Source organism: Heteronotia binoei, chromosome 21 (genome assembly GCF_032191835.1).
Source record: "Heteronotia binoei isolate CCM8104 ecotype False Entrance Well chromosome 21, APGP_CSIRO_Hbin_v1, whole genome shotgun sequence".
Taxonomy (NCBI): Eukaryota; Metazoa; Chordata; class Lepidosauria; order Squamata; family Gekkonidae; genus Heteronotia; species Heteronotia binoei.
Genome location: NC_083243.1, coordinates 86323503 through 86351120, shown reverse-complemented (window position 1 = coordinate 86351120; position 27618 = coordinate 86323503). Strand labels below are relative to the sequence as shown.

General features: G+C 45.1%; 1 protein-coding gene across 3 annotated transcripts in view; it reads left to right on the top strand.

Annotated features, from left to right (window-relative positions):
* PCNX1 (pecanex 1) overlaps nucleotides 1-27618 on the top strand; it is a 181838-nt gene that overhangs the window by 121501 nt on the left and 32719 nt on the right. For all 3 annotated transcript variants that reach the window (XM_060263208.1, XM_060263210.1, XM_060263209.1), the window contains 12 exons: nucleotides 48-80; nucleotides 2305-2476; nucleotides 9303-9413; nucleotides 15925-16016; nucleotides 16553-16662; nucleotides 17868-17973; nucleotides 18453-18545; nucleotides 19553-19703; nucleotides 20039-20180; nucleotides 23491-23668; nucleotides 25009-25117; nucleotides 25575-25704. In XM_060263208.1, the coding sequence (XP_060119191.1) occupies nucleotides 48-80; nucleotides 2305-2476; nucleotides 9303-9413; nucleotides 15925-16016; nucleotides 16553-16662; nucleotides 17868-17973; nucleotides 18453-18545; nucleotides 19553-19703; nucleotides 20039-20180; nucleotides 23491-23668; nucleotides 25009-25117; nucleotides 25575-25704 (1427 nt within the window). The remainder of the gene's footprint in view (nucleotides 1-47; nucleotides 81-2304; nucleotides 2477-9302; nucleotides 9414-15924; nucleotides 16017-16552; nucleotides 16663-17867; nucleotides 17974-18452; nucleotides 18546-19552; nucleotides 19704-20038; nucleotides 20181-23490; nucleotides 23669-25008; nucleotides 25118-25574; nucleotides 25705-27618) is intronic.

Genomic DNA, 27618 nt, shown 5'->3' with positions numbered 1-27618 from the left:
AACCTCAAGTAATATTGTCCTTTTTGTCTTTTTTGTCCACTTTCTAGAGCGTCCAGCCAGATTCCTCTTCTCCTCGGCATGTAAGTTATACGCTATAACATTTCAGTATTCTAGGAAGCCTAGAGTTCTGCTGGTATTCTTGCCACAGTAGAAATATGAGGAAAAATAACTCCTCTGGCAAAAGGCACTTATTGCATTTAACCACAGTTGTAACATGTGCTTTTAATTGTATAAGAAATGCATTATCACTCAGAGATGTAAAATTTCTAAAAAAAATTGAATTTTTCTGGGTGGGATTGAAATATATGCAGTACTTTCCTATCAAACTTAAACTTCTTTTAATGGTTCAACAACATAAAATGCATAATTTATAACATAGTATATAAAATTGCACAGTGTAGCATATTTATGGAATTTAAAATATATTTTTTCTGTAAGAAAAATTGCAAGTCCTCAAACTTTTATCCAAGCTATAAATTTTGTGTGAAACCCCTTCCCTTAAGTAGCATTTTACTCAACCAAAAGAGGAAACATAGGAGTTTCTTTCAATGTTCCCCTGAAATTACCAATTTCTCCATCAGAAAAATTGAAAAAGACCTCAGTAAAAACAGAAAACCTGTTTTTTTTTTCGTTTTTTTTAAAATTCCTTTCTTTCCTGGGCCCAGACATCTCTAGTTACTCATTGTAACTCATTGGCAAGGGTTTGTAGGGTTGCATGTTTAAGCTCCTGACACTTTACAGAATACTGAAGAGAGTGATTTGGGTAGAAGGAATCCTGAAGCCTGCACAAGCACACATGCACACCCCTTGTCCCCTCAGCAATTCCTTTTGGGCCCAAGTTTTCATTATACTAATTGTAACTACTTGAGTAATAATGAATCTAGCCAAAAAAAAGTATGGAAAACATTGACTATAGGCAAAGTATACAAAAACACTGTGAATAATGAAACTTAAAATAATATTCTGTGCTTAATGCAGAAAACTGGATCAGATAGTTTAAAGAACTGTCTACACAGTAATGTAATGGAAGCTGCAAAGAAATCTGATAATTACACTCTGTATTAGCTGAAGTGTCAGAAGTGGAACTCTTGGGTCTTTGCTACGTGTGTTATCTAATTATGATATTGCAATTTAATGAGGATTTAGTGTGAGGTCTAGTATCCATAGATACACAAGATTTTTTATATTCGAACAACATAATAAAGGTCAATATGTAATTTCATTTAAGAACATAAGAACATAAGAGAAGCCATGTTAGATCAGGCCAATGGCCCATCCAGTCCAACACTCTGTGTCACACAGTAGCAAAAAATTTATATATATATATACACACACTGTGGCTAATAGCCACTGATGGACCTCTGCTCCATATTTTTATCTAAACCCCTCTTGAAGGTGGCTATGCTTGTGGCCGCCACCACCTCCTGTGGCAGTGAATTCCACATGTTAATCACCCTTTGGATGAAGAAGTACTTCCTTTTATCCGTTTTAACCTGTCTGCTCAGCAATTTCATCGAATGCCCACAAGTTCTTGTATTGTGAGAAAGGGAGAAAAGTACTTCTTTCTCTACTTTCTTCATCCCATGCATTATCTTGTAAACCTCTATCATGTCACCCCGCAGTTGACGTTTCTCCAAGCTAAAGAGTCCCAAGCGTTTTAACCTTAGTTCATAGGGAAAGTGTTCCAGCCCTTTAATCATTCTAGTTGCCCTTTTCTGCACTTTTCCCAATGCTATAATATCCTTTTTGAGGTGCGGCGACCAGAACTGCACACAGTACTCCAAATGAGACCGCACCATCGATTTATACAGGGGCATTATGATACTGGCTGATTTGTTTTCAATTCCCTTCCTAATAATTCCCAGCATGGCGTTGGCCTTTTTTATTGCAAACGCACACTGTCTTGACATTTTCAGTGAGTTATCTACCACGACCAAGATCTCTCTCTTGGTCAGTCTCTGCCAGTTTACACCCCATCAACTTGTATTTGTACCTGGGATTCTTGGCCCCAATGTGCATTACTTTGCACTTGGCCACACTGAACCGCATCTGCCACGTTGACGCCCACTCACCCAGCCTCAACAGATCCCTTTGGAGTTCCTCACAATCTTCTCTGGTTCTCACCACCCTGAACAATTTAGTGTCATCCGCAAACTTGGCCACTTCACTGCTCACTCCCAATTCCCAACTCAATTTGATCTGGCCTGCAAGATGGAGTTTCACTGTTTACTTTAGGAGGAAAGAATACTAATGATTCATAACTTGGATTAGCCAGACTTGGATTAACCAATCTTGTATTTTCAGGGTCATAACCGAATCATAGCCTATAGCAGGCCTGTTTATTTCTGTATATGCTGTGGACTCATTTGGTTGTTGGACTATGGCAGCAGGATCACTTTTATGGCAAGGTTTCGATTGTATGGAATGGCTTTCACTAATCCGGATTTGCTGCTTTCAGCAAGGGATTTGATTATAGGTGAGTAACTTCTGCATACATTTTGCCCTAATCTGGTCTTATTTTTTTGCTAGGATTATTCGTTTTATTATAGTGGGGACAGTTTAGGTTTGTTTTCTATTAAGAAAACTTGAAGAATAAATGAAACCTCTTTCTGTTTTAAGCAATCTTTGGAATCCAGTAATGGGGTTATCAGGTAAAGCTACATGAAAAGTCCTTGAGCTCAGATGAAAATGCAAGGTCCATACAGGGAAGTATTAGGAGTGTCATGCCTGCCCCTGACCCAGCACCTGCTAGCTCAGAGCAGGCGCCTTTAACAGCCCTGGACGTAAGTCCTGAGGAGGCAAGCCGGCAGCAGGAGCCACCTGGAACTGATCAGGCCACGCCGGGCCCCAGCTCATCCCCTCCTGAATCTCCACCACCTGTTAGCCGGCTCCGTGAAAGGAGACGGCAGGAGATTAGAAACAGAAGGAGTGAAGCACGCATGCGGGGGAGAAGAGATCTAAGCCCGGCATACTAATGGGTTAACAAGCCAGCACAGTATATCTGCAATCCTGGCCCTTTGGCAAACTGTGCTGGCAACGAACGATCCTCCTGGGACGTGACCACGCTCTGCACCCTCTTGACTCCTGTGAGAACCCGCATATTTCTGACCCGGCTTGAACCTTGGACCCCGGAACTCTGGACTGTGACTTTGCTCTGTGGACTTGCTTTGGTAATTTGACTTCATTCGGCTTTGCTTTCTCTGGCTACCCGACCCCCGGCATTCCTGCGTTTACGCTCTCTGTCTCATCCCTTGGCTTGGACTGATTTATGGTTTTGACTAATTGGACTGTTTAAGATAAACGCCTGTGCTGCTCCCTGAAAACCTCAGCTGGCTGCAAGAGTCCTGGCTGACTGCCGGGACGCCAGCAGCCGTCTCCTACCCGAGGCTCGAGTCGTGACAGCTTGCCAGCACCCATAACTCACCAGACTCCACCATGACCAACCAAGCAGCAGGAGGGGCTGACCCACTGTTGGGTCTACTAGACCAGGTGCAGCAGCTGACGCAGGCTGTAATCACACTACAGCAACAAATGGCTTCCAACGCTACTGCCCTGGCCATGGCAGCAGCTCCTCGTTCCCGCTGCCCGGTGAGTGCCCCTGACAAGTTTGAAGGGAGTCTGGAGGAATTCCCCGCCTTCCTTGCTCAATGTGAACTGTATATGGAGATAAGGCAAACTGATTTTCCCACAGACAAGACCAAGGTCTGTTTCATTTTGAGCCTGCTAAAAGGGCAAGCAGCCAAATGGGCCACTCCCCTGCTGTTGGAACCGTCACCGCTGCTATCAGACTACCCACGTTTCAAGGCTCATTTTATGGCTACCTATGCCAACCCAGTGCGGGCTGAGACAGCCAACCGCAAAATACGGGCGTTGCAACAGGGCCAAAACTCTGTCTCTCACTACACCACTGAATTCCAGTTGCTTGCTCAAGACCTGGCCTGGAATGAAGCCGCCCTAATGGACCAATATACAGAGGGACTCTCTGATGCCATCCTTGATGAACTGGCCCGCAGTGACCGACCAGCCACACTACAAAACCTGATCCTGTTGTGCCTGCGTATTGATGGGCGGCTGCAGAGTCGCTGCCAGAAACAGAAAGGGAGCCACGCCCCAGCAAGCGTCCCCACAGCTGCTCCCGCTCCAGGTATCACCGCTCTTCCTCCAGCTGCGGAACCCATGCAGCTGGGCATCGCCCGCCCTCGCCTGACTCCCGAGGAGAAGACCCGGCGGCGCAACTGCAATTTGTGCCTCTATTGTGGCGAGGCCGGACATTTTGCAGGTACCTGCCCGGCCAAATTAAAGCGTCCCACAAGCTCTGCTGCCCCGGTAAAAGGCCAGCCCCAGGTCTAGTTGGAGCTCCCGGCCTGGGGCACTTCTTGATGTCCTCCAGCTCTGTCTATCCACCACACACCCCGTTCCTGATTCCGATTCGTCTTCAGCTCCCCGACGGTCGGTGGATTTTTGTACATGCCATGTTGGACTCCGGGGCTGCCTGCTGCTATATGGACAACCTCTTCGCCAAGGAGCATGGCATCCCCATCCGGGAAAAGAAGATCCCTACCCTGGTCGAGGCCGTAGACGGGCGTCTGCTGCGCTCTAGACCCGTCATTCACGAGACTCAACCATTCGTCCTATGGGTCCAGCAACACCAAGACGAACGAACCTTTGACTTGGCCCGCATGCCACGATTTCCCGTCATCCTAGGCCTGTCCTGGCTTCAGGCTCACAACCCTCATGTGGACTGGGTACAACGAGACCTGCAATTTCCAAGTACCCCTGCGTCACGATCCACTCTGCATCCGGGTCCGGTCCCTGTGCCTCCCGATAGTCCATCCAGCTCCTCGCTCCCCACCATTCTCCTGTGGGCCGCCACCACACTACCCGCTCCCTACCAGGAGTTCGCAGATGTCTTTGACGAAAAGGAGGCAGACCAGCTCCCCCCACATCGGCCCTATGATTGTGCCATTGACCTGATGCCCGGCGCCCCATTACCAGCGGGCCACCTATACCCCATGGCGGACCCGGAGCTGGCTGCCCTACGGGAGTACTTGGAGAAGAACTTGGCCTGCGGGTTCATTCGACCATCCACCTCACCATTGTCCTCGCCTGTCCTGTTCGTGAAAAAGAAAACAGGAGACTTACGGCTCTGCAATGACTACCGGGCACTCAACAAAATCACCATCCGGAACCGTTACCCGCTTCCACTGATCCCGGAGCTCCTCGATCGTGTAAAAGGGGCTACCATTTATACCAAGCTCGATCTCCGAGGGGCCTACAACTTGGTCCGTATTAAAGCTGGGGACGAGTGGAAGACCGCTTTTGGTGCCAGGTATGGCCAGTACGAACACCTGGTCATGCCATTTGGGCTCACAAATGCCCCTGCCGTGTTCCAACGGTTCATGAACGACGTGTTCCGCGACCTTCTGGACCGGTTCCTGATTATTTACCTGGATGACACCTTGATCTACTCCACCTCTGTGCAGGAACACGTCCAACACGTACGACAGGTGCTACAGCGGCTCAGAGCTCACCGCCTTTATGCTAAGCTGGAAAAATGCGCCTTCCATCTCCCGTCGGTCGAGTTCTTGGGTCACATCATCTCTCCCCAAGGGACTCAGATGGATCCAAGGAAGGTTGACGCCATCCTTCAGTGGCAAGCCCCCCAGAATCGGAAGGACGTCCAGCGCCTCCTGGGCTTCGCCAACTACTACCGGCAGTTCATCGCTGGATACGCCAACCTAACCAAGCCCTTGACTCGGCTCCTCTGTCCCAAGGAACCTTTCCAATGGACCCTGGAAGCTGACCAGGCGTTCCGCAACCTCAAGCGCCGTTTCTCCTCCAGTCCCCTCCTGAGATACCCTGATCCCCGCCTACCCTTCATGGTGGAAGCAGACGCCTCCAGTGTGGCCATCAGGGCCGTGCTCTCCCAGCGGGACGACCCCAGTCAGCCATGGCAGCCCTGCGCGTACTACTCCCGGCAGCTCTCCACCGCCGAACGCAACTATACGATATGGGAAAGAGAACTCTTGGCCATCAAGGTGGCTTTTGAGGTTTGGCGTCACCACCTTGAAGGGGCAAGACACCCGGTCCAAGTATTCACGGACCACCGAAACTTAGAACACCTGCAGACCACCCGCCGGCTGAACCAACGACAAATTCGGTGGTCCCTGTTCTTCTCCCGGTTCAACTTCACCATCTCATACATCCCGCACACCCAAAACCAGAAAGCCGACGCTCTGTCCCGCCGACCAGATTATGGCACCCCAAGTGCTACAGAAGCCCCCAAGGCTAGCATCCTGCCACCTACGGTCTTTGCCGCCACCCTGACTGTACCAGCCTTGGTGGCCGAGATACAGGCCAGTCAGGCTACAGACCCCTGGGCCCAAAAGCACCTGCAGGAACCACAGCAAGATACTGAAGGAGAATTGACCACCCGGGATGGGCTGCTCTACCATCGGGAGCAGTTATACGTCCCTCCTGGGGCTCTCCGATCCCGCATCCTCCGCCTCACCCATGATGCACCCCCAGCCGACCACTTCGGGCAACACAAAACAGCCCATCTGCTGACCAGAGACTTTTGGTGGCCCCGTGTCCGAGCGGACATCAGTCGGTACGTGGCTTCATGTGAGGTCTGCCGCCGGGCTAAGAACATACCTGCCAAGCCCTCCGGTCTCCTGCAGCCCCTTCCTACTCCCTCCGGTCCCTGGGACGTTGTGTCCATGGACTTCATCGTGGATCTGCCCCGATCCCAGGGGCACACGTGCATCTTCGTCGTGGTGGATCTATTCACCAAGATGGCTCATTTTGTCCCCTGCGCCAAAGTACCATCGGGACCAGAAACCGCCCAGCTATATCTGGCCCATGTTTCTCGCCTACACGGGTTACCCAAGCAGATTGTTTCGGATCGGGGCCCGCAATTTACCTCCCGCTTTTGGCAGGCTTTCCAGCAAGGTTTGGGGACAGAGCTCCATTTATCTTCCGCATACCATCCCCAGACCGATGGCCAGACTGAACGCACCAACACAACCCTGGAACAGTACCTACGCTGTTACACCAGTTACCAACAAGATAACTGGGCCTCCCTGCTACCACTGGCGGAGTTCGCCTACAACAATGCCGTACATAGCTCCACACAGACCACACCGTTTGCGGCCAACTACGGACAGCACCCCTGATTTTTCCCTCCGCTCGGCCCCTCCGCTGATGTCCCCGCAGCAGACAACCGGATAGAGGAACTTCATGCGCTCCATGACCTCCTGCGCGCCCAGCTTCAGCACGCCAAAGACGCGTATAAACTGGCCGCAGATCGGCATCGCCAAGAAGGACCATCCCTCAAGGTCGGGGACTCAGTCTGGCTCTCTACCCGGTATCTCTGGACCCCTGGCCGGTCCTCCAAGTTAACTGCGCGCTTCATCGGCCCGTTCCCGATCGAGGCACAAATCAACCCTTTGGCGTTCCGCCTACGCCTTCCAGTCCACCTCCGGGTACACCCGGTTTTTCACCGCTCCCTCCTCCAACCCACAGCTGCGCCGGACCCTAACCGAGATGTTCCACCACCACCTCCACCACCGGTTTTGGTGGACGATGCGGAGGAATACGAGGTCCATCAGATCCTGGACTCCCGGCTGCACCGAGGGCAGCTCCAGTATCTAGTGGACTGGGAGGGCTATCCCCCGAAGATCGTTGCTGGGAACCGGCTACCCACCTGCATGCCCCTGACCTGCTCCGGCAATTCCATGAGGCCTACCCTGATAAGCCAGGCGGTTTGGATGAGGGGGGGCCTGAGGGGGGGGATAGTGTCATGCCTGCCCCTGACCCAGCACCTGCTAGCTCAGAGCAGGCGCCTTTAACAGCCCTGGACGTAAGTCCTGAGGAGGCAAGCCGGCAGCAGGAGCCACCTGGAACTGATCAGGCCACGCCGGGCCCCAGCTCATCCCCTCCTGAATCTCCACCACCTGTTAGCCGGCTCTGTGAAAGGAGACGGCAGGAGATTAGAAACAGAAGGAGTGAAGCACGCATGCGGGGAAGAAGAGATCTAAGCCCGGCATACTAATGGGTTAACAAGCCAGCACAGTATATCTGCAATCCTGGCCCTTTGGCAAACTGTGCTGGCAACGAACGATCCTCCTGGGACGTGACCACGCTCTGCACCCTCTTGACTCCTGTGAGAACCCGCATATTTCTGACCCGGCTTGAACCTTGGACCCCGGAACTCTGGACTGTGACTGTGCTCTGTGGACTTGCTTTGGTAATTTGACTTCATTCGGCTTTGCTTTCTCTGGCTACCCGACCCCCGGCATTCCTGCGTTTACGCTCTCTGTCTCATCCCTTGGCTCAGACTGATTTATGGTTTTGACTAATTGGACTGTTTAAGATAAACGCCTGTGCTGCTCCCTGAAAACCTCAGCCGGCTGCAAGAGTCCTGGCTGACTGCCGGGACGCCAGCAGCTGTCTCCTACCCGAGGCTCGAGTCGTGACAAGGAGATCAACTGAAGGAGTATAGGCAAAAGCGTCTTCCTATGTTCAACTATTAGGCAGGTTATGTGAGCAGAGTTGCACCCCAGTATATACTTTAGAGGGTGTACCTCTGAGCTCACATGCTTTGTAAAGAATTTCTCCTCATATTAGAGCCTGTAGAAAGAATGAGTGCTCAGATAGATCCTTCCTAACCCGTCTCATAATTGGTGGGTATTACATAATAGGGAAGAGAGACACAAATACATGCTGATTAGGCCAATTTCACATGTGTTTTCCAAGTCTGTTAAACTGAAATAAATTGCAACAACATATGTATTCACTCCACCCCTCTGTATGTTTCTTCTGTGGGGGCTCTGAAATTGACCTTACATCTGACATCTTTATGCCACTGTAATTGTCACAATGTTTCTGGCCCATACTTTTTTGTCTGTTCCTCCCAACTTCTCAGTTCTACAACCTCAGCCCTCTCAATGGTCAGGCATTTCCCTATTGTCTGTATTCTGTTGAGATAAAGAAAAGCCAAAGCTTTTACTGTGATGTGCAAGGTTCCTTTGCTGACTTAAATCTGAGAAAACATTGTTTTGTTTGAAGGGAAATTGAAAAGCAGATCTCTCCTGCTTTCAGTAGGCATTTTAGCTAACTTCATTTCTGTCTTACTCATGTTAAATAGCATTGACAGCTGCCTGAAATTAGAATGTGATAGCTGGGTGATATCATTTCTTCTGTGAAATGGGAACAGGTTATCCTTCATAGTTAGAGTGGAATGAGAGCCAGTAGCTCTAATATGCCCTTACTTGTCTTTCTCATGTTTTTGTATTCTGTAGTGTTTACACTGTGCTTCCCTATAGTGTTCTTCATTGGTCTTCTGCCTCAGGTGAACACGTTTGTGATGTACCTCTGTGAACAGTTAGATATTCATGTCTTTGGTGGTAATGGTGAGTTGAGCTTTCACATTTCTTGGTAATCATCAAGAACTAACTTTGATACAAATTACTCAGAATCTCAATTCATTCTGTACCCTTTGCAAATACTCTTTCAAGCCTTCATTGAAGTCACTCCCTAATATCTAATTAAAACATTTCAGAAGTCTTGTGTAAATTTAAATCATGGCAACAACTGGTAACATTTGAAAGAATGGTTTAAAGCTTTGCTGATTGGGGAGGGAAATGAAGAGGTGTTTTAGAGAAGTACCTTATAAAAAAAAATCACATATGGTTCAGGTGCCAGAAGGAAACTGCATGTTTGTACTACAAGTGCTATGTATTCTTGTTTGAGAGCTGGGTTGATATGACATCCCCAAAACATAGACATTTCCAGAGGGAGCATGTTTAAATCTTACACAGCAACTGACCAACATATTTGTGTTTTGGATTTTAAATTGTAAGAAAATGCCACCAGTACGCATAATAGTTTTTGGACTGCTGGAAAAACAAAAACCTCTTTGAATTTACATGTTAATTCCCCAAGTGACTGTGTTAGGTGTCTGATATAAATTTGCTATAAATTTGAGTACGTCAAAGTACTTGCTATAAATCTGAGTACTTCAAAGCTAGCTTACTCAGAGAGGTTAACGGAACAGTGATGCGTGCATATTGGTTAGAATTTCTGACTGAGAACTGGAAGACGCAGGTTTGAATTGGTGCTCTGCCATAGAGTTTGCTGCATGACCTTAGACCAGTCTTACATTCTCAGCCTAAACTGCCTCACACGGTTACAAAGTAGGAGTCAAGTGCACCTTTAAGACCAACAAAGTTTTATTCAGAATGTAAGCTTTTGTGTGCTCTAAGCACACTTCATCAGATGAGGAATCAAGTACAGTGAGCAGAGCCACATATAGCTGGTAGGCAGTGGTTTAGAATGCAAAATGGTACATATTTAAGATCCAATGACAGAATAGTAAAATTAACAAATTGAGCAAACATCTCACAGAGGTCTGAGAGGAGCAGAACAGAGCAGAGCAGCTCTGATAGCTGAGACAGCTGGAGAAGTTGCTGAGAATTTCTGAGTTTTGAAAGACTTCATTCTGAGGTTTGTGGGGCTGCCTAAAATTCTGAGTTGTGATAGCTGGGGAACTGCTCTTTGTTTGCTCTTTGTTTGCTCTTTGTTTGGTTGAGTGGGCTAAAGGTGAAAGAGATTGAGAGTGATTGCTGCTGATTGCTTAGGAGTGCCTCTGCTCCACCCTCTTTGCATTTTAAGCTGCGCCTTGCCAAAGGCACGAGCCTTTGGCGCGAGCCAAAGGGCGAGAGCTAAAGGGCTCTTGGCCTGTGGCTCTTCGCCTACGGGCTCTCTAAGGACCAGGAACCCAGATCCCTGATTTCCTTGGTCTTCCAATAAGGTAAGTTGACCCTCCAGAAGGGGAGCCACTTAAACAAACAGCATTTAAAGAGGACTGTATATTTATATATATATATATATCATGAAGATAGAATGCCAGCAGGGGGTTGGGGGCTTTCCAGTGTTTTGCACTGAGTGTCACATGTACGACTAACTACCCAAAGGACAGAAGTCTTGGGTGTGTGCTCGATGCAAGGAGCTCCTTGTCCTCAGGGAACGAGTTCGTACCCTTGAGGCCGAGGTGACTGCTCTGGAGAAGCAGAGACGGACAGTTAGGCACTTGGGGAAGACTCTCGGGGGCGTAGTAGATGAGCCTCACTCTGAACGTAGCAGCCACATTGCTGCTAGAGAGCATGAGGGTCGAGAGGGAACAGGGCACCGTGCTGAGGATAAGGGGAATGCGCCCTCAGAAGGGACCTCTTCTTCGGTTGGTGAGCGGGAATCCTTTCACGCCAAGGAACCATCCCTGGGCAGGGGGAGAGGGGGGTGGTTAGTAGTTGGTGATTCGATCCTTAGGCAAGTAGACAGCTGGGTGGCGAAACCACGTACTGACCGTATGGTGACTTGCCTGCCTGGTGCGAAGGTAGCAGACATTACGCATGTAGTAGATAGGCTGATAGACAGTGCTGGGGAGGAGCCTGTGGTCATGGTGCATGTTGGCACCAACGATGTGGGGAAATGCAGTCGTGAGGTCATGGAGGAAAAATTTAGGCTGCTAGGCGGGAGACTTAAGGCCAGGACCTCCAAGGTAGCCTTCTCGGAAGTGCTACCTGTTCCACGTGCAGGGCAGGAGAGACAGGCACAAATTAGAAGTCTCAATGTGTGGATGAGACGATGGTGTAAGGAGGAAGGGTTTAAGTTTGTTAGGCACTGGGATGCTTTCTGGAACAAGCGGGAGCTGTACAAAAGAGATGGTCTCCACTTGTCTCTGGATGGAACCAGGCTGCTGGCGCTTAAAATCAAAAAGGTGGCAGAGCAGTTTTTAAACTAAATCTTGGGGGAAAGCCGACAGGGGATGAAATGTCTCTGGTTCGGGAGGACTCATCTCAAAGAGATGAAGGGTTGGCTGCTATTTTTCTACCGGGTAACGGATCAGAGTTGTCCACTGTGATGGTGACAAACAGTATGGACTGTCTGCCAGAGTCTCGAGGCGGCAGGAGGAAGGTTGCGGGCCTAGCTTGCCTGGGAAATTATCAATGTTTGTATGCAAATGCTAGAAGTGTTCGAAGTAAAATTGGTGAATTGGAATGTTTCGTGTTGGGAGAAAACATAGACATTGTGGGAATTTCAGAAACTTGGTGGAATGAGGAGAATCAGTGGGACACGGTGATTCCTGGATATGTTATATCGGAAGGATAGGGAGGGAAGGGTTGGAGGTGGGGTGGCTCTGTATGTCAGAGAGGATATATGGTCCAGTAAGACTGAGGTCAAAGAATTAGATTCTCTTTTAGAAATGCTTTGGGTTGAAATAGAGGGCCCAAAAGGAAATTTAACTATGGGAGTTTGTTATCGCCCACCAAATCAAAAGAGAGAGGACGATTATAATATGATGGAAGGCTTAAAGATAGCGGCTAAATGTAAAAACAGTGTCGTAATAGGTGATTTTAACTACTCGCAGATTGATTGGGTAAATATGTGTTCTGGTTGAGAGAAAGAGATTGAGTTTTTTGATGCTCTCAATGACTGTGCTATGGAGCAGATGGCCTCAGAACCTACCAGGGGTGGGGCGATCCTGGATTTGGTCCTAAGTAATGCCCAAGACTTGGTGAGAGATGTAAAAGTGATTGTGCCACTTGGGAGCAGTGACCATAATGTTATTGATTTCACCGTTTGTATAAATCGGGAGTTGCCCAAAAAGACCGCCACAACCACTTTTAACTTTAAAAGGGGTAAATTCACTGAGATGAGGAGGCATGTGAGGAGGAAACTGAAAGGAAAGGTAAATACGGTCAAAACCCTTGGGGAAGCTTGGAGACTATTTAAAACTATAATCCTAGAAGCTCAGATAAAATACATACCACAATTTAGGAAAGGCACAAACAGGCCAGGCATAAGAAAAGGCCTGCATGGTTAACAAACAAAGTAATGGAAGCTGTAAAAGGTAAGAAGGACTCCTTTAAGCAGTGGAAAACCAGTCCAAGTGAGATTAGTAAAAGGGAACACAGGCTGTGGCAAATCAAATGCAAGAATGTGATCACGCAGGCAAAAAGGGACTATGAGGAGCATATTGCAAAAAACATAAAGACCAACAATAAAAATTTCTTCAAATATATTAGAAGTAGGAAACCAGCCAGGGAGGCAGTGGGGCCCTTGGATGACCATGGGGTAAAAGGATTACTGAAGGAGGATAGGGAAATGGCTGAGAAGCTGAATGAATTTTTTGCCTCCGTTTTCACTGTGGAAGGTGAGAACTTTTTGCCCGCCCCAGAACCACTAATTTTGGAAGGGGTGTTGAAAGACCTGAGTCAGATTGAGGTAAGAAAAGAGGAGGTCCTACAACTGATGGACGAATTAAAAACTAATAAGCCACCAGGTCCGGATGGCATACATCCGAGAGTTCTGAAAGAACTCAAAGTTGAACTTGTGGATCTTCTAACAAAAATCTGTAATCTTTCATTGAAATCTGCCTCCGTTCCTGAGGACTGGAAGGTAGCAAATGTCACCCCCATCTTTAAAAAGGGTTCCAGAGGAGATCCGGGAAGTTACAGGACAGTCAGTCTGACTTCAATACCTGGAATGTTGGTAGAAAGCATTATCAAGGACAGAATGAGTAGGCACATTGATGGACACGGGTTATTGAGGAAGACTCAGCATGGGTTCTGTAAGGGAAGATCTTGCCTCACTAACCTGTTACATTTCTTTGAGGTGGTGAACAAACATGTGGACAAAGGAGTCCCGATAGATGTTGTTTACCTTGACTTCCAGAAAGCTTTTGATAAAGTTCCTCATCAAAGGCTCCTTAGAAAGCTCGAGAGTCATGGAGTAAAAGGACAGGTCTTCTTGTGGATCAAAAACTGGCTGAGTAACAGGAAGCAGAGAGTGAGTATAAATGGGCAGTCTTCGCAGTGGAGGACGGTAAGCCGTGGGGTGCCGCAGGGCTCAGCACTGGGTCCCATGCTCTTTAACTTGTTCATAAATGATTTAGAGTTGGGAGTGAGCAGTGAAGTGGCCAAGTTTGCGGATGACACTAAATTGTTCAGGGTGGTGAGAACCAGAGAGGATTGTGAGGAACTCCAAAGGGATCTGTTGAGGCTGGGTGAGTGGGCGTCAATGTGGCAGATGCGGTTCAGTGTGGCCAAGTGCAAAGTAATGCACATTGGGGCCAAGAATCCCAGGTACAAATACAAGTTGATGGGGTGTGAACTGGCAGAGACTGACCAAGAGAGAGATCTTGGTCGTGGTAGATAACTCACTGAAAATGTCAAGACAGTGTGCATTTGCAATAAAAAAGGCCAACACCATGCTGGGAATTATTAGGAAGGGAATTGAAAACAAATCAGCCAGTATCATAATGCCCCTGTATAAATCGATGGTGCGGTCTCATTTGGAGTAATGTGTGCAGTTCTGGTCGCCGTGTCACGGCTGGGGCCGGGTCAGGCAAAGTCCAGAGGCAGTCCGAGGTCTGTAGCCAGTAAGCAGGAGGGTCTGAGGCGCCAAATCCAAATCAGTGTACAAGTATCGCAGGTCCGAGGTCCAGAAGCCGAGGTCAGGGAGTCCAGAAGTCAAAAGCCAAAGTCAGGGAGTCAGGAACCAAAGTCAAGCCGGAGTGGATGCTAGGATGTCAGGGAGATGACTAGTTGCTTCCACAAAGCCTCCTCCCAAAGCCCACAGCTATATAGCCCTCTGCTGGCTGTTGCCCGTTTGGGCTAATTGCTGGCTCAGGGAGGCAGCCAGGATCCTGTCATAACTCAAGCATCCTTGCTCTTAGGAGGGCCAGAATCCTCTCAGAACTCAGGGCTCAGGGAGCGTCTTGCTTGTGAGCGTGCCGCCCTCCTCCGATCCCTGAGGTCCTGCCGGAGGCGGTCACGCACACGAGCCACCCGAGAGGGCGAGGCAGGGGGGCTGGGATCTTCTCCAGCAGGAGGCAGGGGCACTGGTGCAGGTGGCAGGGGCACAGTTTCCTCGTCAGACTCAACTTCCTCTGCAGGGTCCCCAGCACCCATGACACGCCGCACCTCAAAAAGGATATTATAGCATTGGGAAAAGTGCAGAAAAGGGCGACTAGAATGATTAAAGGGCTGGAACACTTTCTCTATGAACTAAGGTTAAAACGCTTGGGACTCTTTGGCTTGGAGAAACGTCAACTGCGGGGTGACATGATAGAGGTTTACAAGACAATGCAAGGGATGGAGAAAGTAGAGAAAGAAGTACTTTTCTCCCTTTCTCACAATATAAGAACTCATGGACATTCGATGAAATTGCTGAGCAGACAGGTTAAAACGGATAAAAGGAAGTACTTCTTCACCCAAAGGGTGATTAACATGTGGAATTCACTGCCACAGGAGGTGGTGGCGGCCACAAGTATAGCCACCTTCAAGAGGGGTTTAGATAAAAACATAGAGCAGAGGTCCATCAGTGGCTATTTAGCCACAGTGTGTGTATATATATAAATTTTTTGTCACTGTTTGACACAGAGTGTTGGACTGCATGGGCCATTGGCCTGATCTAACATGGCTTCTCTTATGTTCTTATGTTGTTCTTAAACCTTTGATCTGGGTAGCATGAACGTGAGAAATCAAAACAGTGACATGTCAAAATGTGAGAATTTCTGTTCCTCATTTGATGAAGTGTGTTTAGAGCACACGAAAGCTTACATTCTGAAAAAAAGCTTTGTAGGTCTTAAACGTGCCACTTGACTCCTACTTTGTTCTACTGCTTCAGACCAATACGGCTGCCTGCTTGGATCTGCCTCACAGGGTTGTTGGTAGGATAAAATAGAAGAAAGGGGAACAATGGAAGCTGCTTTGGAACCCTACTGGAAGGAAGGCAGGTCATAAATAAAGTTTTTAGAAACTCTCTGGAAGATACCCTTTGCATTTTTATAAAACCCATGGCTTATATTACTGTCAGCTGATTTTTTGGTGATCTGTCTGTCTGTCTTTATTGTTCTAGCCACCACAAGCCTGCTTGCAGCACTTTACAGTTTTATCTGTAGTATTGTGGCAGTAGCATTGTTGTATGGATTGTGTTACGGTGCCCTAAAGGTGAGCAATACCATTGGTGCTATACTTTTTGCATATTAAAATTGTAGGCTAGATATTTTATTTTCTACACTTGATATGACTTAGAGAATTTGCTAAATCAATATCATGTTCTGTTGTCTAACTTTGTAACATTACAACTGATTGATATGCTTATTTAAAGTCTGGTACACTTTTAGAAAGTTTCCTGCTCCTGCTGCATTTACAACTTCTGCCCTGTTTCTGATTTTGCTTATGAGTTAGAGTAATGTTTATAACAAACACACACCTCTTTGATGCATGCATATGAAGCAAATCAGATAATTTGCCTTTGTTTCCCTTGAGTAATTAAAAATGTTTCTAGCAGTGCAATCCTATGCAGATTGCCTCCAATCTGCTTACTGAAATGGGATTTGCCTAGAGTGACTGCATGGGATTGCACTGTAAATCAGTGTAGCCTTTCAAATTCACTAGATTATATACCGTGATTTTTAAAATCTTTTTTTTCCTTCTACGAAATAAGACTTAGCAATAATGATACTATATTTCTCTGTCCATAGGATTCCTGGGATGGTCAACATATTCCTGTACTCTTTTCAGTATTCTGTGGTTTGTTAGTGGCAATATCCTATCATCTCAGCAGACAAAGCAGTGATCCTTCTATGCTTTTGTGAGTACTATCTATTCATGCATTACATGGAACATGTCTGTTATTAACGTGATGAAGAAACTAGCAGGAAAGCTGTTTCAGAGCTACCTGTCAAATTAAAATTTCTTCCTGGAAAATATCATTTGAAACACACCCATAATATACAGAATGGGGCCTTTAAGCAATCACTTCTATATGGACTGCTACTATCTGCTTGGCCTGTCTGAGAGTCTCACTGTAAGGACCAGATCACTGAAAGAGGAGGTTCTTTGTTTGGAACTCAGTGATCCTGGTGATAGGTGCTACAGGGCCAAACTAGACATGATTGTGTCGTTTTAAAATGCTGCAAGAGCCTGGTCAGGCCTGCAGCATAGCGTTCTTGTCTCCCACCTTTTCAAGTAATAGAACAGCTTTGGGGGTAGCTGTTTTGGCATTTGATACAATGGGGGGACAAGAGCAACTTAGCCTATTGTGCAGCAGCAGACTTTAAAATGGCAACAGCATTTTGTGGCAGCCGCGAGGCTGCTGTCACATCTAGACTGGCCCACAGTTGTGAACATTTCTGTTCAGGGCTTTTTTTGTAGCAGGAACTCTTTTGCCTATTAGGCCACATGCCACTGATGTAGCCAGTCATCCTGGAGCTTACAGTAGTCCGTGTACTAAGAGCCCTGTAAGCTCGTGGAGGATTGACTACAGCAGGGGTGTGTGGCCTAACATGCAAGTTCCTGCTACAAAAAAAATCCCTGCTTCTGTTCATTTGTCCATGGAGAGGAGGAGACTACAGATCATATGCCTTTCTTGAAGGCTCATCACAAGAATATTTTGGTAGTGAGTTATGGTGGAATTGATTTGAAGAACAATGTAGTAAACTATGGGTGAATATAGATAACCATTTATCAGGTATCATCCCACAGCATGTAATGATGAAAATTACATCATGCCAGGCAGAAATCTGCGGATTCAGAGGAGTGGATGAATTCCTGTTGTTGTGGGAATAGAGGCTATCTATTCCTGTATTTGATTCCATGTCCACTGTAGCAAGTCATACCTTTCTTTGCAATAACACTTCTGTTTGAATGCTACAACTGTTTAGCGTGGCATGGTGAGTGTTCTTCCTTAAGGGGAATAAAGAATAAATAACATAACTATGTCTACATAATGTATTATCCCCTGTATTTGGTGTCAGATCAATGCATAGTCTTTACGGAGAAATCTTTTATTTTTAGCTCTTTAGTGCAATCAAAACTTTTTCCTACTTCAGAAGACAAAAACCCAGAAGATCCACTTTCTGAAGTTAAAGACCCATTACCTGAAAAACTTAGAAATTCAGTGGTAAGTTGGAAAATGCCTCAGATTAGCTATGTACATTGACCAGATTTCATGTAAATGTGGTAAATATCCATGAACTAAATGCTTAATATATTTTTGAGCTGAAATTTTCAGAGGAAAAGCTTTGTTCTATTCCATTCAAATGCTTTGAGGGCTTTGCAAAATGCTGTCCATGGTAGTAAATTCCAATAACTACTAGAATTTCCAGAAACAGATCACCTCTGTACAGTCTAGTAGGCCACCATGTGCCCAGACTGTAGAATGTTGTGATCATGGAAATTAATTAGAAAAGGAAAGCATTTAACTGTAATGCTTATTACCAGATCATCTTCCATGCTTCTGGAAATAAGTTTCTGAAACCTGAGCTTGTGTGCAATGATGATCAATGCATATAGACCACAAACGAGACTGACAGTTGTTAAACATTTTGTTGCACTATCTTCATTAGCTTATTGCATTAAATATTTGTCCTTTTTTTCCAGAGTGAGCGCTTGCAGTCTGATCTTGTTGTATGTGTAGTTATTGGTGTACTTTATTTTGCAATCCATGTCAGCACAGTATTCACAGTACTGCAGGTAATACTTGTTTCAGATTTTCTAAAATACCTGTACCAAGTTTTTCTGTATATGTTGCTTAGGCAATATTATTGTTTTAATAGCTGTATAATGGCAGTGTCACTGCTATACAGGATTTCTCAGCTGCACAGGATAATCACTTTCTTAAACCTCTCTTTATTTAGTGAACTGGCCAACCCCCATAAATGCCTTTAGGAACAATACGGAAGTAAGAAAGGAATATTAAGCCCAAAAATATTTAATTTCTCCATGTTTATCCTTGTTCTGTCCCAAGGAAGTTTTCTAGAGATAAGCCATAGTTGGCATAATCTCACTTCAAACAGGAAAATCTCAATGCAAGGAAAGTTAAGGTGTTAACCAGTCAGCACACTAGAATTTTGCTGTCTGGTCTCATTTGCCCCCTGCTCTTGTATTTGACTTAACAAAAAAAAAGTGTTTAAAAGAGGATTTAAGCAGTCAAATATTAGTACAGTATACTCTCTGGAAGCCAAATTATGGGGGTAGTGCTTCATTGTCCTTCTGATATATTCTGGGACTAAGAGAGCCAGTGGATCAGGCATTGTATTGTATTAATTGTATATTTCTGCATAGATTTGCATGTAAATAAGACAGTTATGAGGAAAAAGCATTTTTAGATTATGTATTCATGTACAACCACTATCTCAGAAGACACATTTCTTCCTTTGTGAAAAAAGGTGTCTATAAAGAAGCCACCTGCCACCTGTGCATTTATATACATTTATGCTAAAAAATAGTTAAACATTTTCTTTAAAAGATCCTATCCAGGTAATAAGGGTAACCTTTGATCAAAATATTCTTTGCTGATAATTCAAATAGATACAGCAGCCATACCTGGAACATATTCCAAGGGGAAAAAATAGCTGGTATAGATGTACGTTTACATCCAGCATTGCCATTTTGTACGTATAACTGAGAAAAGCAGTTCTGAAGGGGAATCACTACTTGTTGGTGTTGCAACTGATCCTTTTCCCTGCAACTTTTTTTAGCCCATCTTGAGATACGTTCTGTATGCATTGGTTGGCTCAGTAGGCTTTATAACCCATTATGTACTGCCTCAACTCCGGAAACAGCTCCCTTGGCACTGTTTTTCTCACCCATTACTGAAAACAAAGGAATACTATCAATTTGAAGTCCGCAGTAAGTAGTATCAATCTTTTAAAAACTTGATCTGTGGCAGTTTTCCATAAATTTTATCCTTATTAAATATTGCTCATTATAATCACTAACATTGCATAAAGTTGAAGTTACACTTACTCATTTCCTTCTATAAAAGCTTCCTTACAGAAAAGTTAGAACTTTATACTGATGAAAAGCTGATTTTCTAGTACAGTGATTGTGGTGTTGCAGGATCTCTATTTATAGGGTAGAGATAGCTGAGCTTTTATTTACTTTTGATTGTTTGTTCTGGATGATGCCCAATGCAGACTTCTGATCTGCTTGTTTCCATATTGTATTCTGTGAATTTATTTTAGATGCTGCACATGTGATGTGGTTTGAGAAACTTCATATATGGCTTCTTTTTGTGGAGAAGAATATTATCTACCCTTTAATAGTCCTCAATGAACTGAGCAGCAGTGCAAAGGCTATTGCTAGTCCAAAAAGGCTGGATGCAGAGTAAGTAGGAACAAATGTGACACTTGTATTATTTTGACTATATTACATTGTATCCTGTGTGCTTTGGCATATTTAAAAGAAACCCTTGTCTTTTGACTCATCTCTCTGTCACTCCTATCTCTCTTCTGTGCTTCAGCTTTTAGCCCTTTTTAAAAGCACATTGACCTTTACAAACCTTTCTGTCTAAGCCTCATCTTGCTTAAGTTCCCCATCTCTTCCACCCTTTTCCTCAAGCTTCCTGCTTCCTTCAGTTTGAATGTTAGGATAAAGTCTTTTGAATTGACCTACAGGTCTTCTGTGTGTAAAGGACCTTTAGTATGTATGAATGAGCTAACTGCAAGTCTCTACTAGTAGTCTGAAGTAGTACTGCCAAGATACTGGTTTAACACTTCCTCTGGTTTTTGTCAGAGCTAGCTCTTTTTCCTTCCCTCATACTAGATGCATTCTCAAAATCGTTCCCTGTACTGTTGGAATGTCCATGAAAGATATTCTGTGCCATTCATGTCATCTCAGCCAATCTATATTGGAGTTTATGAGCATATGAGCTTATGAAGCTGCCTTATACTGAATCAGACCCTTGGTCCATCAAAGTCAGTATTGTCTAATAAGACTGGCAGCAGCTCTCCAGGGTCTCAGGGTGAGGTTTTTCACGCCTATTTGCCTGGACCCTTTATAACTGGAGATGCCAGGGGTTGAACCTGGGACCGTCTGCTTACCAAGCAGATGCTCTATCATTGAGCCACTGTCCCTCTCCATATTTGGAGCTTTACCACTGCAAACAAAACTTCAGATGGATAATTAAATATTATTTTAGATATTTTAAATATGGACAGTCTCCAGATAGCACTTGGAGAGGAAAACACTTCAAGTAGTAAGTTCTGTTCCTAAAAAATCAATTTAATCTGAGATCACAACATCCTGGAGTGTACACATGAAGCTACCTTGTACTGAGTCATAACATTGGTTTCTCAAAATCAGTGTTATCTACTTAGACTGGCAGTGGATCTCCAGAGTCTTAAGCTGAGGTCTTTCCCATCACCTGAGCTTGCATTGTTTTAATTGGAGATGATGGAGACTGTAACTCCATGCAAAGCAAATGTTCTAATACTGAGTCACAGCCCCACCCTTGGATGGCTAGCAGTGCATTCTTTCAACTGAGGTGCTGTTTGTGGAAATGAGTCTAATGGTGATCCAAAGCTGTAAATAGCTTATGGAATTTTTCAGACAGTTCACCCTGTAGCCTGCAGTGGGTGTGAAGAATAGTGTCTTTAAAGAAGCAAATAGGAAATAAAGTTTCTGGTTGAAGAGATGAAATTGGTAGGAAAAACAAACATGATCACTTTTCTGGTTTGCATTTTGGATCAGCTTCTAGTGGCATTCCTTTTTATTTTATTTTACAAAATGTATACTTTGCCTTTGTGCTCTCATTAGGCCACCAAGGCAGCTAATCTTATAGATTGTTTTAGTGAAATCATAAGATATAAGTCAAATGTGAGGTGCTTACTGAATAACATGACTTTTCAACAGAATGCCTCCTTTATTACATTTGTGCAGTGAAGCTCTTGACTGATAGACGGATCTACTATGATGACATAGAATGTTTGTGAACAGTTGCTTTGGAAGTAAAGTTTATGAGACTGTGTGCTGTGGAGCTTCTGTGGCGAAAGAGAAAGTTAAGATTAAAACAGCATTCAGATCCTAGATACAGGTCAGGCTGACAGTAAAAAGATTCTGGGAGGTAGGAGCAGAAGGCCTAGAGAGAATGTGGCTGAAGGCAGAATATATAGTAAACAATGGACTAAGAAACAAGAACCCAAGTCTGTGAAATGTGAAGAGAAAGAAACGCAGGGAAGAAGAATATAAAGGTGACTTTGAACTGAAGCAAGGAGGGAAAGGAAGGAAAGGTCCCCTATGCAAGCACCGATCGTTTCCGACTCTGGGGTGACATTGCTTTCACAACGTTTTCACACAGACTTTTTACAGGGTGGTTTGCCATTGCCTTCCCCAGTCATCTACACTTTCCCCCCAGCAAGCTGGGTACTCATTTTGCTGACCTCGGAAAGATGGAAGGCTGAGTCAACCTCAAGTTGGCTATCTGAAAACCCAGCTTTCACCGGGGATCGAACTCAGGTCGTGAGCAGAGCTTAGAACTGCAGTAATGCAGCTTTAACACTCGGGGTGGGTATAAAAGGAGCTGGGATCTTATCTGGATTACCCAGTTCTATCAGGAGTTGAAATCTGATTTAGTCAGTTCTATAGCTGCTGAATTCTGCTATTTTTAAAATTGATATAGTATGTTAAAACAAATAACAGCAAAAGGAAAAATACAATAAATACAGTATTAATCTTCAAGAAGATATGCAAGGTGGGGAAAATAGTGAGCAGTAGAAAGGTCTGGTGACCAGGGCCAGCTTTTCCACTAGGGAAACTAGGTGCTTGCCTAGGGCACCGGGAGGGAGGGGTCACCGAATTGGGCTCCCCCCCCCGCTCATGACAAACACCTAGTTTGCCTGCCGCTGCCTGCCTGCCTCTCTCCCCTCCACCGTCGCCATGGCATCACCTTCCCTGCTCTTTCTGCCTGCTCCCATTGCTGCTGCCCTTTTCCTTCCCACCCTTTCTGCCCACCCGCCTGATCACCACCACGGCACCTTCCCTCTGTTTCTGCCCCCCCCCCGATCGCTGCCGTTGCACCTTTCTTTCTCTCTATTTCTGCCCCCCTGATTGCTGCCGCTGCACCTTTCCTTCCCTCCATTTCTGCCCACCTGATTGCCGTTGTGGCACCTTCCCTTCCCTCCATTTCTGCATGCCTGCCACCCCCCCCCCAATGATCGCCGCTGCGGCACCTTCCCTTCCCTCCATTTCTGCCCGCCTGCCGCCCCCCCCCCCCGCGATCGCCACCTTTCTTTCCCTTTCTGCCCGTCCCCTTGTCGTTGCTGCCACACCTTCCCTTCCCTCTCTTTCTGGTCACCCGCCACCCCCCCCCGATCACCTCATGGCACCTTTCCTTTCCTTCCCTCCCTTTCTGCCCCCCCAAATGCCGAGGCTCCCCTGCTCAGCCAGCGTCTTATCCCCACGCCTGCTGCCTACTCATGAGTAGCCCCACACCTACTCATGAGTAGGTGGCTGGCACAAGGCTACTCATGAGTAGGCGGCTGGCGCAAGGCTACTCACAAGAAGGTGGCAGCCCAGTGACTCAGGGCGGGGGGCGGAGCTGGGCTGCCTGGGGCACCAGAAGGCCTAGGGCTGGCCCTGCTGGTGACTCATCCAGCAAATTCTTGCACACCTGACCCATATATTTTTTGCATTTCAGGCTTGGTGCTTTAATTATTACCATAGCTGGTATGAAGCTGTTGCGCTCTTCTTTCAGCAACCCAACCTACCAGTATGTGACTGTCATTTTCACAGTTCTTTTCTTCACATTTGACTACAAGCATTTCTCGGAGACTATGCTGCTAGATTTGTTCTTCATGTCCATACTCTTCAGCAAGGTAACATCAAATGAAAAGCCTCCACTCTGCCATGGGAGCTTGCTGGGTGACCTTGGGCCAGTCTTATATTCTCAACCCAGCCTACCACACAGGGTTGTTGGGAGGAAAAAGTGGAGGAGAGGAGAATGACGTTAGCCATTTTGGGTCCCCATTAGGTATAAAGGCAGGGTATAAATGAAGTAAAGAAATAGATATGCTTTTGAATCTTAAAGCTATTTAACAACTACAAACAATATAAAGAGATAAAAACCAGGAAGAATTAATTACTGATATTGTTGATTGGTAGTTACAGATGAAGTTAACTCAGACAGATGGAAAATTTTTATATTTCCCCTCAACAGAGAATAAAAAGAGGGATGAAAGGAGAGAGTACTGGAACATCAGATATCATATGCATATGTCAACCATATGCATTTGTAAAGGTTTTCCAATCCTGTCTTGGAAAGTTGTTTCCCTTTCTCCTGGTCATGACTAAGGAGGCAGGAGCTGCCTTGGAAGGGACTTCCCTTCCAGCTTTCTCCTGGCCTCAGCTTTCTGGGGCTAGGAGAAGGGGGAGAATTGCCCAGGATGGGTCAAATGTCTGCCAGCCATTTAAACCTAACAGCTGACAGCCATTTAACTCTTCAGTTTTGCATTGCACTGCTTTGGAGAGAGTAGCAAAACTGAAGGGTTAAATGGATTGCAGTCATTTAAACAGTTCTGTGGCAATCTGGCTGAGCTGTTAGGTTTAAATGGCTGGCAGACTTTTAACCTTTCAGTTTTGTTTCTCTCTTTCAAAGGTGGGGAAAGCAAAACGGAAGGGTTAAATAACCCATAGCCATTTAAATCTAATATTTAACCAGCAGATCCACTGAGTTGTTAGGTTTAAATGGCTGCCAGCCATTTAAATCTAACAACGGATTGCCGGACCTCGCAGCACTCCACTGTTAGGTTTAAATGGCTGGCCCTGGACAGCTGAACCAAACCAGCCAAAAGTTGTAAATATTTGAGGAAGGTGCCTTCCCTGAACATTATTTCTTGAGTTCAGAACCAGCCCGAGTTCATGCCAAATTTTTACTCTGAGCCATTTTGTAACCATACAACCATTCATAGATTAAAGGAAATCAAACACAACTCTGCTATATAATCTGTTGTTTGTTGTTAGCTGCTTTGAGTCTTAACAAATGAGGTTTAAATTAACAAATATTTTAAATTAGTTTTTCTTTTGAGTCTGCACGAGCTGGTCAACAGATGTGGTGAGGTACTAAAACTACCACTATGAAATCGCGTATCAAGATTACAAAGTCAATTACTTTGCTTCTGTTTAAACATGACAAGTAAGTATTCTTTCTGTGTTCTAGCTTTGGGAGCTTTTTTACAAGTTGAGATTTGTGTACGCTTACATTGCTCCTTGGCAAATCACATGGGGGTCTGCTTTCCATGCTTTCGCCCAGCCCTTTGCTGTACCACGTATCCTTTCAAAGCTCCAGCTTATTCTGTCTGTTGTGATTTAAAATGAATTCCAAAGTCTAAACCAAAATATGTAAAATGCATAGCAGATGAAAAGTGAAAATGGGAGTGTCTTTGCTGGCTTGGTGTACTTACAAAAGAGATGTAGCAGACATAAATCTCTCTACTGTAGAGAGAGTGCTTCTATTGGGTAGGTGGTTGGAAGGAGGTGTGAAAACAGTTACCTCAGTTGTCATGCCTAATGTAGCATTGACTAGCTTCCAGAACAGGAGCAATACTGCATTACTCCAGTTTGGTGTCTGTAGTACTTTAAAAACCTGGATCATAGTGCTTATAGAGCTTTCTAAACAATATGGTCAGTTTTTTAGTTCTTGGGTGTTGATGTAACTGTTTGTCACCTGCTTCTATTTTGCAGGGCAGAATGCAATCAAACATCCTTAACTCTGTTACCCTACAGATTCCGCAATGCTGTTTGTCCAAGCAGTTGTGTCTGCTTTTTTCTCAACTCCTCTAAACCCCTTTTTGGGAAGTGCAATATTTATCACTTCTTATGTCAGACCTGTTAAATTCTGGGAGAGAGACTACAAGTAGGTGCCATTTCATCCCTAAGAAGCTTGCGTAGTATTGGCATTTCAAGTACAGATTTCCGAAGTGTGGTATTTGGAGATGCATTTGCTTGAATGGTTGCATCTTGTGTTTGTATTTTCTTGATGGTGGTCTTGTTGGTACTACACTACATATGATACTATGTAACTACATAACTATTTGAGTTTTAAAAATATTTAAAATAGCAGAGTCTCCAAAACACTATATGACAAATAACCTTTCTGTAATGATTGAAGACAGGGAGTTCAGGGTTCCATATTATTTAGGAAACCCTTTAAATGCTATCTAGGCTTTATTTAGCTTCTGCACAATTGCGTGTGTGTTAAATGCTGTCAGGTTGCTTCCAACATGGTGACCCTATGAATTAATATCCAAAACATCCTTGCTCAGATCTTGCAAACTGAGGGCCATGGCTTCTTTGAATCCATTCATCTCATGTTGGCGTTTCCTCTTTTCTTGCTGCCTTAATTTTCCTAGCATTATATTCTTACCTTCTCATAATGTGACCAAAGTAAGATAGCTTCAGTTTAATCATTTTGACTTCTAAGGAGAGTTCAGGTTCAATTTGATCTACAACCCACATTTGTCTTTTTGGTGGTCCACGGTATCTGTAAAGCTCTCCTCCAACCACACAGTTCAAAGGAATCAGCTTTCTTTCTGCCAGCTTCCTTCATAGTCCCTTTCATACCAATATATAGTAATGGAGAATATTGTGGTATGAATTATCTTGCTGTTCGTTGCTAGTGACACATCCTTACACAAGGAGCTTTTCTAGTTCCTTCATGGCTGCCCTTCCCTGTCTCAGTCTTCTGATTTCTTGGTTGCAATTTCCCTTCTAGTTGATGGTGGAGATAAGGAGTAGAAAATTTAACAATTGCAATTTCTCCTTTGCCAACCTTAAAGCTGCATAATTCCCCAATAGTCATTACTTTTCTTCTTCACTATTCAAGTCTTTACTATTTTCTACCAGTAATGTGGCATCATCTGCATGTCTCAAATTGTTAATGTTTCATCCAGCAATTTTGAATCCACCTTCACCTACATCATATCCAGCTTTCCTTATTATATGTTCTATATATAGATTGAAGAAATAGGGAGATAAAATACATCCTTGTCTGACACCTTTGCCAACTGGAAATCATTCTGTTTGTCCATATGCTGTTCTAACAGTAGCCTCTTGTCTGGAATACAGGTTGTGCATCAGCCTTGGAGGCCAAGTCCTACGAGGAAAAGCTGAGAGATGTGGACAAGAGGAGGTTGCCGGGGGGGGGGGGCATGATTGCTCTCTTTAAATATTTGAAGGGCTGTCACTTAGAGGAAGGCAGGGAGCCGTTCCTGTTGTTAGAAGAGAAGAAAATTAGCAATACTCGGTCTAAATTACAGCTGAAAAGATACTGGCTGGGGGGGGGACGGAATTTAGAGTAAGAGTAGTTCAGCAGTAGAATCAGCTGTTTAAGGAGCTGTTGAGCTCTCCTCCTCCCCCCTCATACTGCCAGTCTTCAAGCAGCAGCTGGGCAAACACTTGTCAGGGATACTTCAGGCTGATTGTGCACTGAGCAGGGGATTGGACTAGATGGCCTGTATGTCCCCTTCAAACTCTGTGGTTCTAAATCAGTCAGGTTATTTTAAAACCAGTCATTGCTTTTTATGATTCACACAGTCAAAAGCTTTGCTGTAATCTATGAAACATTCTGATTTTATTATAAATATCTCTCATATGCTTCAGTAACCAATATTTGCAGTATCTCCAGTGCTGCCTCCTTTTATGAATCCAGCTGGAACATCTGGCATTTCTTGTTCCATATCTTTGTTTTTTTAAGCATTGCTTTACTTTCATGAGAAATTACAGGGTTGCCACTTTCTGGAAAGTCAGGGAAATGGAAATTGGTCAGGGA